The following is a 22,491-nucleotide window of genomic DNA, read 5'->3' on the forward strand; positions in this document are numbered from 1 at the left end:
CCACCAGCAAAGCACAGGGGTTTCAATTTTTTTCATATCCTCGCCAACACCAGTTATTTTGTTTTCTTTTTTTTTTTTAAATAATAGTCATCCTAATGAATGTGAAGTAGGTATCTCACTGTGGTTTTGATTTGATTTTTAAATGAAATAATTTCAGCTGAAGTTGGAGAATGAAACCAAATAACGTAAGATTTATAAATTGGCATAATGTAGCTTGAAGACAGATTTCAGAAATACCCACGAAGTGCTTTGCTTACTTTGGGTCACAAGGTAAGAATTCCTTTTAAAGTTTTCCTTCTGTTTATCAGCATGTTTTACAGTTCTCTGAACCATGGAATTATTGTTTCTATAGTTTATTGAACACATTTACAAAGTGGAACTACTATATCAGAAAGAAACAAACCAAACAGATCAGATATAAACTTTTAAGAACCTGCTTCCTAAAACAGATGAAATCTATATAGTGTTAAATTTTTCATAGTTTGTAATGACCATAAAGTCTTAAATATCATGTAATTTTTAAAAAGGCATGTGGTGGTGGGGGCGGGGGCATGTCTGGTTGGCTCAGTCTGTTGAGTGTCCGATTCTTGGTTTTGGTTCAGGTTGTGATCTTAAGGTCGTGGGATCAAGCCCCAGTCAGGCTCCATGCTCAGCATGGAGTCTGCTTGTCCCTCTCCCTCCCTGTCTTCCCCTCTCCTCTCTTGCACTTGCTCACCCACTCGCACTCTTTCTAAAATTAAAGAAAAAAAAGTCTTAAAAAGGCATGTGTGGGAAAAAATGTTAACACAAATACACAAATAAAGATAATTATCAGTTAAATATCAATACTCATAAACGAGATGGGTGGGAAAGTCCACACCTGTTACATCATTAGGGCTCTGGGGAGGAGACTGCACTTTGGGAAATTCTTGAGAAACAGGGCAACTAACTGGTTGACTGGGAGAAATGTGTTAAAGGACATGAATCCGTCAATAGAAGCACAGGATAATGCCAGAAGCAGACTAAGAATTATACAACACAGAGCCCAAAGATGGGAACAGGTACACGAGAGGCGGTGTGAAGCCCTCGGACTTGAGCCGTGGGTCCCTGTGTAACAGAGCAGTAACTATGTGCCAGGCACGGAGCCCGTCGCTGGAGACACAGGACAGCAGCACCGACGGCTCTGGCCACACTGTGGAACACGGGCTGGAAAGGAGCACAGCTGGTGGGCAGAGGAGACGACGCAGCAGTTGGGATAACCAAGATCAGAGTTTGAACTGGGGACATGACAGGAGAGACTGACAGTCCTATCAGAGCGACCTAGCGTGCAGGGACCCCAACAACCAAGAAGATGGGCTGCTGCAGGAGACCCTGAGGCTTCCAGCTCATGCAGCTGGACTGGCGACACCTGAGACAGGGAGCCCTGCTAGGGGAAAGACAGTTACAGGTGGACGCTGTATGTCTGAGACACCCCAGAGGATGCCACCCATGTGGGCGGTACACACACCCTCCTGAAGCTCGAAGAAAAGAGCCCTCAGATAGAAATTTGAGTGTCTGCGGCACATCCCAGGTCTTGGGATGACAGCTTAGGGAGAGAGAAAAGGAGGGGCTGGAGCCTTAAGAGCCCCTCCTGTCTTAACATGTGGAGAGAGAATAAAGGGGCAGCAAAGGAGAGGGAGGAATAATATCTGGTATGTTCTGCTCTTAAGATGTGTAATACTCTGGAGAAGAAGCTCCAAGGCAAAGGCAGGTGTTTCTCAGTACCTGAATTAGGCTTTCAATATTATACAGGGCATATAAGAAAGAAATTGAAGTGGTCTCTTTCACAGCAAAAAACAAAATTAAAGATGTAAAAACACTTCAGGCAGTGACTGTGTGGGTGGAGAGGGGCAAGGAAGCCACGGGGGTGAGGTACTTAGGAGGGAGAGAGTCTTATCAGTCTCTCCACCGAGTAAACCCTAAGCTCCCTGAGGACAAGGGCCACGTCTCATTCCCACTTGTGTGCTCAGCATCTAGCACAATGCTAGCAAAGGGTGTGACCTCAGACTGCTTCATTCACGGACACACCATCTACATAGGAGCTCTGGCTCTGGAATACGGCAACGGGAGGGTATATTTTCGTGTAAGGGATTTAGGTAAGAACATGGCCACAAAGAATGGCATCCAGGAGAGGGAACTGCACTGACAAAGGCAGAGTGGATTTAAAGGCGAAACGGAGCCCATGGTTTGTGGGCCAGGTGCAGTGGTAGATGAGGAAGTTCAGAGGACAGAGTCCACTCTGCTGTGCCAAGTGCAGACAGTCAAAGAGACCTTCCAATAAGCCCCAGGAAGTGACACAGCGTGGCATTTTCACTGCTTTATCACTGCTTTACGGCACCTTTGCGGGAGTTTCCAAACCACTCTCAGCGAGCAGTACATAACAGCATTTGCTTGTGACACCTACTGGCGAGAAAAAGTAGGTCACTGACTAGAGCTCAACGATCTTTTCAATGGCATTTATTATATTAAATGAGCAAAAAGAGTGAGCTAATGTTTTAGATCATGACTCATTCGTGTGAAAATTGTCATTCTTCAGGTAAAAATCCAGGCCAGATCAAGCGGAATTTCAGCCAGACTCTGTCCTGGGGACCCCAGTCTGCATCTTTTACAAAGGCTGACAACTAACTCTTCTCATTCTCCATCAAGAAGAGCTACACCTGGGGCGCCTGGGTGGCTCAGTTGGTTAAGCAACTGCCTTCGGCTCAGTTCATGATCCTGGAGTCCCCGGATCGAGTCCCACATCGGGCTCCCTGCTCGGCAGGGAGTCTGCTTCTCCCTCTGACCTTCCCCCCCACCATGTGCTCTCTCTCGCTCTCTCTCTCATTCTCTGTCTCAAATAAATAAATAAAATCTTTTTAAAAATAAATAAATAAAATCTTTTAAAAAAAAAATAAATAAATAAAATCTTTTTTTAAAAAAAAAAAGAAGAGCTACACTTGCGGTGAGCACCACCGCATAAAGTATAAACTTGTCAATTCACTATGTTGTACACATGAAACAAATGTAACACTGTGTGTCAACTACACTCAAAAAAATGAAAAAAGAAAAAAATCACAAAATATATAATAAAACTGAACTAAGGGCAGAAAACGGAAGACTGGACCTAACTAAGCCTCCAGATTTTTAAAGCATGAGACAAAGAAGGTTGTGAAACAATGTTCACCCTTTACACAGACAAGGTATGCAAATCTCTCCAAGCTCCCCACTGAAATAGACTCTCACTGGCTCAGTGCAAATGGGTGGCTACTCAATTTTCTTCTTACTTTATACCATAGTTGGTAGACTTAAGTATGTTAATGATATTTACAATAACAATTAATACTAAAAAAGAACCCAAAAGTATCATTCCATGTCTGATATTCCACTAGGGCTAACTAAAGGAATTAGGTATTACAATACACCCATTACCAAGGGAAGGCAGCTGTTAGGCTGGGGGATGAGGCATTCATAATAACCTCCACTTAATAGCATGTAATTTAGCAGAACTTGTCAGTAAGGCCATATTCAAGGGTCAGCTGCAATTTCTTTAGTAAACTCCCAGTTGGATATTTTAATTCTCTGCCAAGTAAAATAATAACTGATTTTTCCTAAACAATATTCCTAGACCACTCATTGCTAACAGGACAAGCTTGCTCAATTAAATTTTCAGCTTTAAATTCATGAGAAGGACTATCCTAAGGAGTCTCTAGAAAATACAGGTTAGTGAGCAATTATAGAGTTACAAAGAGCATTCAGCTGACTGCATGCAACAAAACTGTTCAAAGGCATGGAAGGAGGAATAAAATGTAAACTCATGGAATCAAGGATATATACCAAAATCTTGATGATAACGAAATTATTCCAAACCGATTTGAGAGAGCTTATCTAGGGCTACCAGGGAAGATGGTGGTGTAGGAGGACCTGAAGCTCACCTCCTCCCATGGATACAACTAGGTCACACATACATACATCAGTGTAAATGACCCAGAAAACAACCTGAAGACTGGCAAAACAAACTCTCCACAGCTAAATGTAGAGAAGAGGACACAATGAAGAGGGTAGCAAGTGCAGAGATGTGGCTGGGAGCCAGATGGACTCACAGGGACTGTCCCCAGGAGGGAGGGACATGCGGGCCTGGAGAGGGGAGAGAGACAGACCCTCACAACAGGGAGCCTGCAGGGGAAACCTACACGGGGAAGACAAATCCTGGCAACACTGGTCTTTGGAAACCAGAGGGGCCAAATTTTGCAAGTTCTTACAACCTGTGGGGCTTAACAACTGGCACTTCAAAAATCAGTGGTCTCAGCTCTGGGAGAGCAGGCAGGGTGAAAGGAAACTGAGTCCCTGCCCTTGAACAGACAGTACAACAAACAGCCCCGCAGAAATACAGCTTAGAAACAGCAGTTTGAAAAACACGTGAGGTATAGGGGAGGAAGATTTGCTAACTAACTGCAAGCGTGTCTGGAGGGGCAGAAACCCCTGGGAGACTTCTCCAGGAACAAAGGAGCTGGCAGGAGCGGTTTCCCTCCCCTGCCCCCTTGCCTAAACACAAGGACACGTGCTGGAACCAGCACAGTACAAACATTCTCCACCTAACTTGCTTAACAGCATGTCCCACACCCCCACATTCTCCTGTGGACATGCCCCCTCCAGCCAGGCCTCTGCTCTAGGTACCCTCCCACAGGAAGCCCAAGCAAACCTTGCTAACACTGTGTCCTGGACCCAGGTACTTCTGCAGATCTTAAGTCTGGATCTGCAGGCCTCAGTCCCTAAGGCTAAGGTCCGCCTCAGTCCCCAAGGCTAAGGTCCCCTACCTTAGACCAGCACAAACCTTGCTAACACTGCCCACCTACACCCACATTCTCCTATGGTCCTGTTTCCTCCAATATTTTTAGTCAGAGCCCATCCAATGTGGTGCTACAAGCCCTGGCAATCCCAACAGGGATTGCCAACAGCGCAACCCCAGAGTGACTCCTACCCCAGGGACAGGGGACGATAGATAACCTCACACACCAGTCCAACTGTGGCCCCAGCAGCAGACCAAGGGCAGACATCTAGTATGACTGCAGCACCTCTCTCACCCCCCACCCCCCCCACACACACAACCAACATTTCTCAGGGGACAAAATAGGGAAAGCATCTGCCACTGGGTGCTACTACAGCTCTGGCAAATGCCTTGTCTGACTCAACTCAAGCCCAAGACAGTCCCAGACTGGCCCACACAAGGACCAGACCTTCCCAAAACAGGCAAAGTGAGCCGCTGCAGGCGACTGGACTAAAAGCAAAAGGGGCTCAGCCACAACAGCAGGGCATACACAACACATCCGGCAGAACCCCCTGAAGCACCAGATTCTGGTAAACAGGGGACACTGCACTGCAGGGCACTACAGGACCTCTTCTTAACTAGGCCACGACTTTCAACAGCAGGAGACATAGGTGACTTTCCAAAAACAGAGAAACAGACACAGAGAGACAAAATGAGGAGATGGAGGAATATGCCCCAAATGAAAGAACTGGAAAAAAAATCACAAGAGACCTAAATAAAATAGAGATAATATGCATGATAGAGAATTCAAAGTAATGATACACTCACTGGACTTGAGAAAAGGGTGCAGGACTTCAGTGAGACGCTCAACAAAGAGACAGAAAACATAAAAAAAGAACCAATCAGAGATGAAAAACTCAATATCTGAAATTAAAAAAACACTAGATGAATAGTAGACTAGAGGAAGCAGAACTGATCAGCATCTGCAGGACAGAGTAATGGAAAGTAATGGAGCTGAATAGGAGAGAAAAAATAATAACAAATGAAAATAGATATGGGGAATTCAGGGACAACATCAAGCGTAATAACATTCGCATTACAGAGATCCCACAAGGAGATGAGAGAGGGAAAAGACGGCAGAAGATTTATTTGAAGCTGAAAACTTCCTGAATTTGGGGAAGGAAACAGAAATCCAAATCCAGGAGACACAGAGAGCCCCCAGCAAAATCAACCCAAAGAGATCCACATCAAGACACCCACTAATTAAAATGGCAGAAAGTAGTGATAAAGAGAGAATGTGAAAAGCAGCAAGAGAAAAGAAGATAGTTGCATACAAGGGAAACCCTATAATCTAGTTATCAGCGGATTTTTCAGCAGAAACTTTGCAAGCCAAAAGATGGTAGCATGATATACTTAAAGAGCTGAAAGGAAACAACCTGCAGCCAAGAATACTCTATCCAGCAAGACTATCATTCAGAACAGAAGGAGAGATAAAGGTGATTAACATAACATAATAAAATAAAAAAAAAATTTAAAAAAAAAAGAAGGAGAGATAAAGAGTTTCCTAGACAGGGGTGCCTGGGTGGTTCAGTCGTTAGGCATCTGCCTTTCTTCGGCTCAGGTCATGATCCCAGGGTTCTGGGATCAAGCCCCATGTTGGGCTCCCTGCTCGGCAGGAAGCCTGCTTCTCCCTCTCCCACTCCCTCTGCTTGTGTTCTTGCTCTCGCTATCTCTCTGTCAAATAAATAAATAAAATCTTAAAAAAAAAAAAGTTTCCTAGACAGACAAAAGTTAAAGGAATTCATTTTTTTTATTTTTTTATTTTATTTTATTTTTAAAGATCTTTATTTATTTATTTGACAGAGAGAGACACAACGAGAGAGGGAACACAAGCAGAGGGAATGGGAAAGGGAGAAGCAGGCTTCCCACAGAGCATGGAGCCTGATGCGGGGCTCGATCCCAGGACTCTGGGATCATGACCTGAGCCGAAGGCAGACGCTTAACGACTGAGCCACCCAGGCGCCCCAGTTAAAGGAATTCATGCCCACTAAATAGCTCTACAAGAAATGTTCAAGGGGATTCACTGAGTGGAAAAGAAAGGCCATAAGCAAAAGTAAAATAAGTAGGAAGCACAAAAAGCAGTAAAATTAAGTATATCTATAAAAATCAGTCAAGGGATTCACAGAATAAAAGGAAGTAAAGTATGACACCATATACCTAAAACATAACAGGGAGAAGAGTAAAGAATGGGTTCATTTTGGGGTTGATGTAGAATATGAAACCTTCCATTGCCCCCAGCAGCCTCTGTGTTAGATTTTAGCAAGCTAGGTATTATGGATGATTTCATGCTCTAACATTAACCCCAACAATCACGTCGGGGTCACCACTTGCCAGGAATGGCCAGCAATCCCTATACCAATGGATGAAAGACTACTCCAAACCTTGCTATGAAAGAGAGGAGAAAGCATGGGGGTCAACGCTCAGAGACAAAGACCCTTTGCCCTTCTTTGCTCCCGCTTTTATTGGTCCTTCAGGATAATCACAAATCCTTATCACTTTCTCAAGCACGGGATGTGTGACAAGGGGTCTTACTGAAACTAGAAGGATCTGTTTGCGGGAAAGATAAGATATGCTAATCTGCGTGTTCTACGAGTTCTGCTAAACATAGCCTAAAGGGACAATAAATACATCTCTTAGATCACAGGGCAGCTGTTTGGGCTAAGAAAGCTTCAGGAAGGCAACTCCCCGCGGCATTCCTACAGCAGAGTGGTCAGGCAGGCCTCGGGCCTCAGCATTCCAAAGGCCTATGCCCTTCTCTGACACCTTCCATTGCCCCCAGCAGCCTCCGTGTTGCATTTCAGCAAGCCAGGTATTATGGATGACTTCATGCTCTACATTAACCCCAACAGGTTCAAGCTTAAGTGATGATCAATTTCATACAGACTGCTATATGCAGATGTTATATACAAATCTAATGGTAACCACAAATCAAAAACCAGTAATAGACATGTAAAACAATAAAAAGAAAGGAATCCAAGGATATCACTAAAGAAAGCCACAAAAAGTGAGCAAAGAGAGCAAGAGAAGGAACAGGGAAGAACTACAAAAACAGCCATAAAACAAGTAAGAAAATGGCAATAAGTACCTATCAATAATTACTTTGAATGTAAATGGCCTAAACACTCCAATCAAAAGATACAAGGTGAGAGAATGGATAAAAAAAGTAAGACCCATACATGCTGCCTATAAGAAACTCATCTCAGACCTAAAGACATATGAAAATGGAACGTAAAGGGAAAAGTATTTATCACACAAATGGAAGTGAAAAGAAAGCTGGGGCAGCAGTACTCATATAGGACAAAATGGACTTTAAAACAAGGACTGTAACAACAGACAAGAAGTACACTATATAAGTATAAAGGGAAAAATCCAACAAGAAAATATTAACAACTGTAAGTATTTATGCACCTTACATGGGAGCATCCAAATATATAAAGCAATTAATAACAAACATAAAGGAAGTAACTAATAGTAACACAATAATAGTAGGGGACTTTAATACCCCGTTCACAGCAATTGGTAAATCATCCAACAAAAAATCAATAAGGAAATAGTGGCTTTGAATGGCACACTGGACGAGATGGATCTAACAGTTATATTTAGAACATTCCACCCTAAAACAGAATACACATTCTTTATAAATGCACATGAAATATTCTCCTGAATAAGTCATACATTAGGCCACAAAACAAGTCTCAACAAATTCAAAAAGAAGTCATACATGCATCTTTTCTTAGCACATGCTATGAAACTAGAAATCAACAATAAGAAAAAAATCTGGAAACAACACAAATACGTGGAGGTTAAATAACATTCTACTAAACAATGAATAGGTCAACCAAGAAATCAAACAGGAAATCAAAAAATAAATGAATCTGAAAACACAATGGTCCAAAATATTTAGGATGCAGCAAAAGAGGAAAGAGGGAAGTTTATAGCAATACAGGCCTACCTCAAGAAGCAAGAAAACTCTCAAATAAACAACCTAACCTTTCACCTGAAGGAGCTAGAAAAACAAGCCCAAACAAAACCCTCCAAAAATATAAAGAACCAAATAATAAAGATTAGGGCAGAAATAAACAAAACAGATACTAAAAAACAACAGAACAGATCAATGAACTCAGGAACTGGTTCTTTGAAAAGATCAACAAAATTGAAATACCTTTAGCCAGCCTCACAAAAAAAAAAAAAAAAGAAAAAAGAGAGAGAGACAGAGAGAGAGGACTCAAACAAATTCAGAAATGAAAGAAGAGAAATAACCAACACCACAAAAAAATAAAGGATTATAAAAGAGATGAAATATAAGCCAACAAACTGGACAATGTAGAAGAAATGGATAAATTCCTAGAAACTTATAACCTCCCAAAACTGAATCAGGAGTAGAAAATTTGAACAGACTAATTACCAGCAATGAAATTGAATCAGTAATCAAAAAACCCAAGAAACAAAAGTCCAGGACCAGATGGCTTCACAGGTAAATTCTTTTTCTCAAACTATTCCAAAAAAAAGAGAAGAAGAAGGAAAGATTCTGAGGTCAACATTACCCTGATTACCAAAACCAGATGAAGACAACACACAAAAAAACTACAGGCCAATATCTCTGATGAACATAGAGGAATACAGAATCCTCAACAAAATATTAGCAAACTAAATCCAATGATACATTAAAAAAATCATTCATCACGATCAAGTGCAATTTGGGATGCAAGGGTAGTTCAATATTTGCAAATCAATGAGATACATCACATCAATAAAAGAAATAAAAATCATATGATCATTTCAATAGACAAAGAGAAGGCACTTGACAAAGTACAACATCCATTCATGATAAAAATCCTCAACAAAGTAGGTTTTTTTTTTTTTAAAGATTTTATTTATTTGACAGAAAGAGAGCGCAAGTGCACAAGCAGGGGGAGCAGGAGAGGGAGAAGCAGGCTCCCCACTGAGCAGGGAGCCCAATGCAGGGCTTGATCCCAGGACCCTGGGATCATGACCTGAGCTGAAGACACACGCTTAACCGACTGAGGCACTCAGGCGCCTCAACAAAGTAGGTTTAGAGGAAACACACCTCAACACAATAAAGCCTTTATATGAAAAGCCCACAACTAATATCATCCTCAGCTTTTCCCCTAAGGTCAGGAATAAGACAAGGATGTACATTCTCACTTTTATTCTACATAGTACTGGAAGTCCTAGACACAGCAATCAGACAACAAAAAGAAATAAAAGGCATCCAAATCAGTAAGGAGTAAGTAAAACTTTCACTATTTGCAGATACATAGGAATAAATCTACCCAAAAAGGTGAAAGACCTGTACTCCGAAAACTATAAAACATTGATAAAAGAAATTGAAGACGACACCAAGAAATGGAAAGACATTCCATGCTCATGGGTTGGAAGAACAAATATTGTTAAAATGCCTATACTACCAAAAGTAATTTACACATTTAATGCAATCCCTATCAAAATACTCATAGCATTTTTCACATAACTAGAACAAATAATCTTAAAATTTGTATGGAACCACAAAAGACAAATAGCCAAAGTAATCTTGACACAGAAAAGCAAAGCTGGAAGCATCCCAATTCCAGACTTCAAGCTGTATTACAAAGCTGCAGTAATCAAAACAGTATGGTACTGGCAAAAAATAGATACATAGATCAACAGAACAGAACAGAAAACACAGAATAAACCCACAATTATATGGTCAATTAATCTTCAACAAAGCAGGAAAGAATATCCAATGGAAAAAAGTCTTTTCAACAAATGGTGCTGGGAAAACTGGACACCGAGATGTGAAAGAATGAAACGGACCACCTTCTTATACCATACACAAAAATAAATTCAAAATGGACTAAAGACCAAAATGTGAGACCTGGAACCATAAAAACCATGCAAGACAACACAGACAGACAGTATCTTCTTTGATGTCAGGTATAGCAAGTTTTTGTTTTAGATGTGCCTCCTGAGGCAAGGAAAACAAAAGCAAAAATAAACTCTTGGGACTATGTCAAAATAAAAAGCTTCTGCACAGCAAGAGAAACAATCAACGAAACTAAAAGGTAACCTACACAATGGGAGAAAATATTTGCAAATGGCATATCCAATAAAGGGTTAGTATCCAAAATATATAAAGAACTTAAAAAACTCAATACCCAAAAAACAAATATTCCAATTAAAAAATGGGCAGAAGACATGAACAGACATTTCCCCAAAGTAGACATACAGATGGCCAACAGACACATGAAAAGATGCTCATCATCACCTACCATTAGGGAAATGCAAATCAAAACCACAATGAGGCACCACCTTAAACTTGTAAGAATGGCTAAAATCAACAATACAAGACACAACAGGTGTTGGTGAGGATGTGAAGATAAAAGAACACTCATGCACTGTTGGTGGGAATGCAAACTGGTACAGCTAATGTGGAAAACAGTATGAAGCATCCTCAAAAAGTTAAAAATGGAAATATTCTCTATGATCCTGCAATCACACTACTGGGTAGTTAGCCAAAGAACACGAAAATACTAATTCAAAGGGATACATGCACCACAATGTTTACTGTAGCATTATTTATAATAACCAAATTATGGAAGCAGCCTAAGTGTCCACTGACTGATGAATGAATAAAGAAGATGTGGTATACATATACACAAACACAGACACACACACACAATGGAGTATTATTCAGCTATAAAAAAAAGAATGAAATCTTGCCATTTGCAACAACACGGATAGAGCTTAAGAGTATAATGCTAAGTGAAATAAGTCAAAGAAAGACAAATACCATATGATTTCACTCCTATATGCTATTTAAGAAACAAAACAAACGAGCAAAGGGAAAAAAGAAAGAGAGAGACAAACCAAGAAACAAACTCTTAATTATAGAAAACAAACTGATGGTTACCAGAGGGGAGGGTGGCAGGGGGATGGGTTAAATAGGTGATGGGGATTAAGGTGTGCACTTGTGATAAGCACAGGCCTGCTGTATGGAATTGCTGAATCACTATACTGTACACTTGAAACTAATATAACACTGTAAATTAACTAATTGGAATTAAAATAAAAACTTAAAAAAACAAAAAAATAAGGAAAGTCTGAGAAACAATTACAGACAAGAGGCGGCTAAGGAGATATGACAACTAAATGTAATGTGGTATCCTGGATGGGATACTGGGAAAGAGAAGGGACAATGGGTAAAAACTAAGGAATCTGAATAAAGCATGAACTTTAGTTAATAATATCTCAGTATCGGTTCTTTAATTGTAACAAATACACAAATATAAGAGGCCAATAATAACATTATAGATGTTATATAATAATTATGGATGTTAGTAATAAACTGGGTGTGAGGTATATGGGAACTCTGTACTACCCTCACAATTTCCTATACATCTAAAATTAAAAGCTTACTCAAGAAAATATATCTACAAAAATGAAAACACAACATACCAAAATTTATGCAATGTAGCTAAAGCTTAGAGGGAAATTTATTAAATTCCTATATTAAAAAAGGATAATCTCAAATCAATAACCTAACCTTCCACCTTAAGCTATAATTTCTTTAGTTAACTCCCACTTGGGTATTTTAATTCTCTACCAAGTAAAATAATATACAATTGATTTTTCTAAACAATATCTGTAAGTAACCAGAAGAAAAAGAAGAAGAGCAAACTAAACCTAAAAAAAGGCAGGAGGAAGGAATTAATAAAGATTAGAGTGGAAACAAATGAAACAGAGAACAGAAAAGCAGAAAATCAATAAACTGAATGTTGGTTCTTTAGAAAGATCAATAAAATTGATAAACCTTTAGCCAGACCAACCAAGAAAAAAAGAAAGAAGACTAAAATTAGTAAAAGCAGGAGGAGAAGGAGATATTACAATAGACTTTACAGAAATTTAAAAAGAAATTATAAGGGAATACTATAAACAACTATTATCCAACAAATTGGATAACTTAGATGAAATGGGCAAATTACTAAATGACACAAACCAACTGAAGAAGAAATAGATAACTGGAATAGACCTATAATAAGGAAAGAGATTGAATTTATAATATAAAAACTTCCAACAAGGAAAAATCCTGACCAAGATGGCTTCAGTGGTGAATTCGACCGAACATTTAAATAAGAATGAACACCAATCCTCAAACTCTTCAGAGAAACAGAAAGGGAAGGAATGCTTCCTAAGTCATAAGGTCATCATTATGCTGATTCTAAAACCAAAGAGATCACAAGAAAATCAAAGAACAATAGCCCCTACAAATAAAGATGCAACAATTCTCAACAAAATACTAGCAAACCAAATCCAGCAACACATAAAAATAATTATATATCACAACCATGTGGGATAATTTATCCCAGGAATGCAAGGTTGATTTTAACATATCCATAAAGTAAAGGAAAAAACCACATGATCAATCTCAATACATGTAGGAAAAGCATTTGACTGAATCCAATACTCTTTTAAGAAAAAAAAAAACAACTCCACAAATTAGGAAGAGAAAGGAATTTCCTCAATTTGACAGATGCCATCTATGAAAAACCCACAGCTAACACATTTAAGAGAAAAAGACCTAAAGCTTTCCCTATAAGATCATGAACAAAACAAGGATGTACACTCTCACCACTTCTATTCAACACTGTGCTAGAGGTCTAGCTAAGACAAATACGCCAGGAAAACCAATAAAAAGCATCCAGCTTAGAAAGGGAGAAGTAAAACTATGTCTATTTGCAGATGACATGATCTTGCATATATAAAATTCTAAGGAATCTAGTAAAATCCTATTAGAACTAAAATGAGTTCAGCAATGTGGAAGGATACAAGATGAATCTACAAAAATAAATTATATTCCTATACACTAGCAATAAACAATCGGAAAATGAAAATTAAGAAAACAACTCCACTTACTGTTGAATGAAACAGAATACCTAGGAATAAATTTGTGCACTGAAAACTATAAAACTGCTGAAAGAAAATGAAGAAAATCTAAAAGGAAAGACATCCCATGTTCCCGGACTAGAAGACTTACTAGTGTTAAGACTAAAACAGTCCCCAAATTGATCTACATATTTGATGCAGTTCCTGTCAAAATCCTAGCTGGTTTTGTTTCTGTTTGTTTTGCAGAAACTAGCAAGCTAATTTTAAAACTGAAACATAAGGGTCACAGAATAGTTAAAAAAATCTTGAAGAATTACATAGTTGGAAGAGTCAGAGTCATACTTTCCTTTTTTTTTTTTTTAAGAGAGAGTGCGAGAGTGGGGGGAGGGGCAGAGGGAGAGAGAGAGAGAATCTTAAGCAGGCTCCATGCCCAGCGCAGAGCCCAACCTCAAGACCTGAGCCAAAATCAAGAGTCGGATGCTTAACCAACTGAGCCACCCAGGTGTCCCAAGAGTTATACTTTCTAACTTCGGCTACAAAGCTATGGTAATCAAGACAGTGTGGTTGTGGACATAAGGAAATACAAACAGATCAATGGAATAAAATTGAAAGTCCAGAAATAAACCTGTCCATTTATGGTCAATTGATTTTTGACAAGAGTTATGAAACAATTCAATGAGGAAAGGACAGTCTCTTCAACAAATGGCACTGCAACAACTGGATATCCACGTGCAAAAGAATAAATGTGGACCCCTACCTCACAAAAACGAGTTCCAAATGGATCATATACCTAAATGTAAGACCAAAAATTATGTAACTCCTAAAAAGAAACATAAGAGTAAATCAACATCACCTTGAGTTATTCAATGGTTTCTTAGATACAACACCAAAAGCACAAGAGACAAAAGAAAAAATATATACAGATTGGGCTTTATGAAAATGAAAACCAATATTGTAAATGATACTATTAAGAAAGTGAAATGACAACACAGAGAATAGGAGAAAATACTTGTGAATCATTACCTGACAAGGGACTTTTAAGCCAGAACATATAAAGAACTCTTATAATTCAGTAATAAAAAGACAACCCAATTTAAAAATGGGCAAAGAATTTGAATAGACCCATCTCTCGAAAGAAGATATACAAATGACCAATAAACACATGAAAAGATGTTCAACATTATTAATCATTAGGGAAATGCAAATCAAAACTACAATGAAATAACACTTCACGCCCACTAGAAAGGCTAAAATCAAAAAAGACAACAAGTGTTGGCAAGGATGTAATGTGAAGAAACTGGAACCCTCCTATTAGGGAACTGCCAATGGGAATGTAAAATGATGCAACCATACTGGAAAACAGACTATTCCTCAAAAAATTAAAGAGTTACCATATGACCCAGCAATTCCATTCTTAGGTATATAGCAAGAGAAATGAAAATATATGCCTAACTCAAAAACATGTATACAAATGTTCACAGCAGCATTATTCATAATAGCTAAAAAAGAGAAACTCGTATGTCCATCAACTGATGAATGAATAAACAAAATGGAACATTATTTGGCAATAAAAAATAATGAAACACTCTACATGTTACAAAATGGATGATGTTTGAAAACATTACAGTAAGTGAAAAGCCAGTCACAAAAGACCACATAGTATATGAATCTGTTCTACGAAATGTCTAGAATAGGCAAATCCCATGAGAAAGAAAATAGATTAGTGGGTTTATTTGGGACTGGGGTGGGGACTGGGGATGGGGAGTGGATGATAAAGGGTAAAGGGTTTCTTTATGGGATGATAAATATATTCTGAAATTAGGTTGTGGTGATGGTTGTACAAAATACAAAAAACCACTGAAGTGCTCACTTTACATAAGGGGATTTTATGGTAAGTTGAACTATATATCTCAATAAAGCTACAAAAAATAAGGAATTAATAAAAAGGTAATACATCTTCTGTCTGGTTAGTTCCATTAGTTGTTACCCCCATTTCTTCTCAACTCCCCATTTCTTTATGCCTGACTGCCCTCTATCAGCTCCTAACTTCCCTTCTCCCTCCCCTCACCATCACTGCGGCCCTCCAGATAGAACCAACCTTCTGGGCGACACTCAGTCAGGGGTTAAGCTGAGCAATGTCCCCAAGCTAACGACTTCGCCACCCTCCCTTCAGAAAGCTTACCTTAATACCTTAAGTAGAATAGCAGAATAGGAGTTTAAAGTTTTACAAAACTCTGGGGGTAGGGGAAGACTATAGCAAATAGCTCCTGAATGCTCCCTATGTTTCAGGCAAAGTGCAAAGCACATCAACACCACTTTCATTTACTTCAGCAGTAGGCAGTTCTTACTACACTTACTTTGACATTTAATATTTATTAGGTACCTGGCTGTGTTCTGATGTTGGTCACATTGCAGTGAACAAGAAAGACAAAAAGATTTTTTAAAAACCTCTTAATCATGGAACTTATAAACAAAATAAGATAAATGAGTAAAACCTAAAGAACGTTAATTGGTGATAAGTGCTATGAAGAAAAACAAAGCAGGAAATGATGAGAAGGGAATGTGGGAGAGGAAGGAGGTTACAATTCAAAGTATGATGGCCCCACGGACGTGCCCTATGAGCAAGGCTTGAAGGAAGGCAGGGTGGCACCACACGCCTATCTGGGAAAGAGGATTCCAGGCAGTGGTGTCAAGTGCCAAAGTCCCAAGGCAGGTAGTGGTATGTGCGGGAAGAGAGGCAGCGGAGTCGAAATGAGAGGTGGCACTAATCCTGCTATAGGTCACATAAGGGCCTTCTTCCTGTCTTCCTCAGAGGAAGATGGGGAACCACTGGAGGTTTTGAACAGAGTGAGAAAAACAATGACTCAGGACAGAGCTCTGGGCCCTCTGTCCTATCGCCTCTGGGTCATGACTGACTGTTCTGACCCAAAGGAACTGGGCCAATCACTGATGAAGCCAATCAAAACTTATCCCCTCTCCAAAATCTGAACTAAACACAAGAGGCTGAATTAGCCAGTGTTGGGCCTTAAATGAAAAAGTGATGGACAGTCAAGGTTAGGATGGTTACTCCCCTGCCACGTCCATCCGACCAGAAGCCAACTTGAAATTCAATACTGGAAACCCAAAGGGAGGAGCACCGACAAGAGGAGGCAGCCCCAGAGAGAGGGACGGACAGAGGAACCTGCTGTAGGGTGAGGACAGGGATATATGGGACTCCTGAACCTTCCAATAAATCTCCTGCCTTGGCCTCTTTGTGTGGGTTTCCCACTCTTATAATCAAAATCCCTGGCTTAGACAGGGAGCTATATTTTGTTACCTAAGTAGCACACGTGGGACTGAAAGGGCTGTCTGTTCCTGGCTCTAAGTTTAACCCAGCTCTAATAACTCCTGAGGGAAAGGATGGGCTACAGAGGGGCAGCCGACGCCATGGCCTTCCACCCAACCCCGGCTTCCCCCAGCTGTTGCTGGGAATATTACACAATGCCCCTAAGGTGAAAACTCATCAGAAATCGGGCAAGGTGCGATTTCAGTTACTTCACCCTCTTTTTAATTTCCTGTGTCAGTACCAGTGGCAGAGCTTTTTGAATATTCTGCTAGGCTAAAAAAACACATTTAGTGATATTAAGTTATTGTTACTCTTTTAGAACTAAGTTAATTAAGCCGTGAAATATTTGCTTTGAGTTAACTAGGTTCTGGGTATTTGAAGGTCCTGGAAGCTCTCTTACCACAGGCAGGCTGCAGTTTTGTTCCTTGTGGACAACAGGGCCAAGGCTAACTGCTGTCCTTCCCCCACCACCCAGCCTCCTCCTGGGCAGCATTCCAAGATGCCAAGAGAATGCCCAGGAGAAAGGTAGAGATTAATGCTTCTCTGTCAACTCTCGACTGAACCTGTTCTGAACGGCTGCTTCTAATTCCAAGGGACACAGGGAAGGGAAGAATTACCACACAAGGGTTCTGCTCAGAGGACACATCTATGTGCCTTCTGCCCACAGGCATGCAGGCTGACTCTCAGCCACCACCAGAGAACTGGTCTGCAGTGCTGTACCCACTACGTGGGACCCCAAAGCTGCTCATCTTTAGGTTGTAACTACCAAGACCCCAATACAAGCTAATCTCCTGCTAAGCCACCAGTTTATCTAACAAGACAAGTGAAAATTTCAGTAGTTACAATTACTGGCAAAAATGCACCACTCCTACAGCACTCCAAAGACATGAATCAACCAATCCTCCCTGTCACCCTTGGAAATGGAATGCACTTTAGATGTTCTCTCAACATTTTGGCCGAAGCTGGGAAAGCGGCAGGGATTAAAATCTCAGCCCTCTGTCTTCCACAGGACACTAATCTCTTCATGCTAATAAATCTAAACAATCAGGTCACAGTCAGGTCATAATTTCCTTAGGAATTAAAGGTAAAAAAAAAAAAAATCACCACCATGTTCCATCTGCAGCAGCTTCAAAATAAATCTTTCTTCATGGCATGAAAGTTTAGTACTAATCTCATCCATGGTTTCATCTGGTTTTCTTACCCTTCTTTTCTCTTTATCACCATTTCCCTTGACAACAATTTCAACCCTGTTTCCCTGCTGCATGTTTTTGTAAGAACTTGAAATCCTTTGGGGGAACAAACCTAAGCAATAAATATATTTCTCAAATGGGACCAAAGAACCTAGAATCATTCCAAATCACCCAATGATTACTTGATTACTTGCTGAATGTCTGTTTTACCCATTAGGTGGCAAGTTCAGTGAGAGAAAGAGTGAACACACAATTGGATGAACCAATGAATGAACAAACAGGTTTACTGTTGAATTGGCTGAAGGGCACAAAGCTCTTAGTGTGGCAAAGATACAAAGGGTCCTTGGGTGGCCTGTAAATTTTCTAGTAGACAATAATCTCTTCTCAGAAGCAACAGTGAATGGCTTTCTGCTCTCCCTCCGGGAGGGCTCACTCATAGGCAGAGCTAACTTCTTATCTGAGTTGCACGCAACGTAAAAGGTCAGTGAGAATGTGTTCCACTGTCAATCTATTTCCCAAATGAGATTTGACCTAAATAGCCCCTAAAATTTTAAGAATCTAAGATTATAGATTTTTATCTCTGAGTCTTAAAGTGCAGATTACGTCCATGTTGTCTCTGAATATCTTATAAACACATTATTGTCACAAAAATCACAAAAGAGAAGGCAATAATATATAGTACTTCTTCCTATACAGACAGGTAGGTATTCACATAGGATGTATGTGTTCATCACATCCTATCAATGTCATTAAAACCTTTGCAAGGAATCAATAATAGGAAACCTGGACGTTACTAGTGAGCCAGTGGCCTTGGTTCTTCTTATTCCCCTTTTAGCCCAAGGTTTTACTCATGTGCATTAATGTTTCAACATTTATTGGTTTTGAATGTGATTTTACAACTGATTTTTTAGGTGGGGACTGTGGAACAGACTTCACACCCTCTCTTTTGGGAGATCCATTCTCTACTCTCCCAGAAAAAAAAAAAAAAAAAAGACAACCTTGAAAGCAAAGATGTAGTTCCTTTAAGGTACCTGGTGAGACTCCCTGCTTGCACCCCACCCCAATGAACTAGAGAATGGTTGCGGTCATTGTGAAGGCACTCACCAGGGTGACAATGGCACATTCGGCCGTCAGCTGAGCAGCACTGAACAGTGTCCGAACAAACCGGTAAATCTGCTTCTGCTCTGGGTTGTGTTTATCATAATCTGGTGGCACTTCGGATTTCTGAGGAAGGAAATATTTTCAGATGACTGGCCACCCAATAAAAACAAAAGAGAAATAATTAATTACCAGAGGAGGAGATTACCGAAAGAGGGTGAAGGTTTTCATCAAAAATATCTAAGAGCATCCTTCCATCTGGGTCCCTGGTGGGGAAAATAAGAGAAAACGGAGTTTACTTTCTGCAAGAATGTCATTCACAATAAAATAAAAATATATTTTGATTTAACATATTTCAAGAAACTGGAGTCAATGTTAAATGTTGGAGATGCTATTGGTTATCCACAAATAATTTTTCTTATGTACAATATTTAATCATTTTTATTTAAACTATGAAATAAAGGTTATAAACCACATTTAGCTGAATTAACCTAAGCAAAAAAAATCTAGATTTTCATTTTCTGAGTTTTTAAATGAACCAAATTTAAGCAAGTGACAAACTTCTTTAAACATCTTGCTTCTCAGCAAAGGCTAATGGATATGCTTAAACCATCACCACATGGTAGCTGAAAGGAAAGAAGTGCAAGGGTAAAACTGAACATTCAGTGTGCCCTAGAAATTTATTTGAAATTTTCACAATATGCAACTTAAACACCTGTTTCACAATTTTATATTGAAAAGCAAGAGGTGATGTGTAGAAAAGGTTAACTCAGTAACCCATAAATCTATAAAAGAATGGCTGGTTGTTAGAAGGCCAGTAAATGTCATTAAAGTGGTGACTTGCACCGTAAGCACAGTGCCTCAAGCTGGGCACTGGACACCAACAGCGCCTCACCAGCAACAGCTCTACTCTCATCTGTTTTACGTCATCTGACTTCTATCAGAGAAGGTTTCTACCACATTGAAACAGTGTATGTCTAAATTTATACCAAAGTTTCTTCTAATTTAAAACTATAAACATTTTTTCTCATGTTGAAGTTGCACATAGTAAATGTTTAAAGTAATATTTTATTTAAAAAGAGGTAGAATGTTTAAGCAAATTATACAGAAAATCAAGAGTGAAAAGGAAGCTGGGCATTGTCAAGAAGATTTGTTCTGTTCTGTTGGCTTCAAACACAAACACCCATTTGGTTTCCTCTGATTCAGCAGTTACCTGGGAAGTTTTGGTAAATTATATTAACTCTAGAAATTCCAGGAAAACATGAGTAAAGAATACAAAGGCTGAAGCAACTAGGACGTAAGAGGAAAAAAATAGGAAAAACATAATAGGAGATAATGTGTAATGTTTTTAGCACAAAATTAATCATCTACATACCTGTTTTTGATGTGGTAATATATTGCAAGAGCTACACTGTAAAATAAAATGCAGGGTTCAGTATTTCGTAAGCATATTCAAAATGCTATATGTTATCTTTCTGACCATAAATATTTAAACTGAAGTAAAAGTCAAACGATCTACCTGAACAGTCCCATTTAATTCAGAATACTGATCAAGAAATCACACTCTTTAAAGGAAATCAATCTTGTGCTCATTCCCAGCAATTATTAAATCTTTTCCAGGAACACCAAAACTTCAAGAGGTATTTAGAAACAAATTCTTTCTACTTGGAATTTTAAGCTTTCCTAACTTGTAAAATATAGGCACTATGTAAAAACAGGTACTGCAAATCAAACACCATCGGAAATTTCCAACTTAGTACCTCCTAGTTTAGAAAAACTGTGGTTTATTTATAACTACCAAAAAAATGTGAGTATCATCCACAGGGGTTTGCTGTTTTTTGTTTTCTCTTAAATCAATAACCTTTTGGCAATCCACCTAACTTACTCATTCACTTGCTGAAATAGTACTGTAACTCTTATTTGTAACACTACCTTAAAATTTTATTTTACATTTTAAAAAATGTGAATTTAATGAAAACACTCCCCTCCCCTGAATAATTTTTTCAAAGTAACGTTTCTCTAGTTTAAAAAAATGCATTATATTCATATTGTAGAACTTTTGGAAAATATAGAAAGCATATATGTAAAAAAGTAAACCCTCTGCCCAAAGATGACTACTATTAGCTTGAGATATATAGATATCTATTCCTATCTATAAATTGTATGTGTAAACAGGTTTGCCTACTACTTTTGTCATTAATATTTTTCTTACCATTAAAATATGCTTTAAAAGATGATTTTAAATGGCTGGTTACATTCCACTGTATAGCTGCTGAAAAATTAACTACTCCCCCTACTACTCAACACTTGTTTCTAGTATTTTGCAATTATAATTAACACCGTATTGATATCTTCATAGACAAATACTTGTGCAATCTGGGACTATATCATTTCCCTAAGAAAACACTCTGTAGTTGAAATTACCCAATCTGAAGTCATCAATAATCGTAAGGCTCCCCACACACACTGCCAGCTATTTTTGCAGAAAAAGTGTGCCAGTGTACTTCCCCACCAGTGTCTGCTGCAACCTCCTCCTTGCTGACACTTACCTTGAATACTCTGAAAAACGGTTCTCCAACCGGAGAGGTAAAGAAATGTACCTGTTTTCAGTGTGAGTTCAATGTGAGTGCTTTCAATGATCACCTATCAAGTTAGCAGGGTTATTCATGTTAACTGGCCAATATATTTTTTTTAATTTCCTCTTCTGTAAGCTGTCTAAATAAATCATTTCACTATTTTTGTTTTACTTTTAAAATTTATTGAGGAGAACAAAATTTATTTTTTAAGCTTCTAAGAATATCACTAACTGGCTGCATCATATTATGCTCTGGGTACTCAGAGCACAGAAACTGCCATCCAGGGCGTCAAGACGCAGGTGGAGGGCTCAGTCCTAAACATTTCAGCTTACTCAGCGTTGGATTCCAAATAGCTCAGACGCTCACCTATGACTTCCTATGACAACAGACAAGAAATCACTCGTCTTCCAAGTCTCTGTCTCTCTCTCTCTCTCTCTCTCTCTCTCTCTGGACCTATTCATTCATACGATTTCAGCTAAGTGTTAAAAGTCCTCATGAGCAAATGGCAATATATTCTCTTTCTCCTAACATCTTCAAGTGTCCAAGCTGACAAAGGAATTGTAACTGGGGTAAAAGGGCTTCAGAATTAAAAATAAA

General features: G+C 39.2%; 1 protein-coding gene across 4 annotated transcripts in view; it reads right to left on the reverse strand.

Annotated features, from left to right (window-relative positions):
• The window catches only part of CCNY (cyclin Y), a 304,247-nt gene that overhangs the window by 15,086 nt on the left and 266,670 nt on the right, over positions 1-22,491 (reverse strand). For all 4 annotated transcript variants that reach the window (XM_073885514.1, XM_025885880.2, XM_073885513.1 and 1 more), the window contains 3 exons: positions 20,694-20,729; positions 19,527-19,584; positions 19,325-19,444 (listed from right to left, as the gene is read on the reverse strand). In XM_073885514.1, the coding sequence (XP_073741615.1) occupies positions 19,325-19,444; positions 19,527-19,584; positions 20,694-20,729 (214 nt within the window). The remainder of the gene's footprint in view (positions 1-19,324; positions 19,445-19,526; positions 19,585-20,693; positions 20,730-22,491) is intronic.

This window comes from Callorhinus ursinus, unplaced genomic scaffold (assembly GCF_003265705.2).
Source record: "Callorhinus ursinus isolate GAN/ISIS: 27379988/994484 unplaced genomic scaffold, GSC_fseal_2.0 scaffold62, whole genome shotgun sequence".
NCBI classification, from domain to species: Eukaryota; Metazoa; Chordata; class Mammalia; order Carnivora; family Otariidae; genus Callorhinus; species Callorhinus ursinus.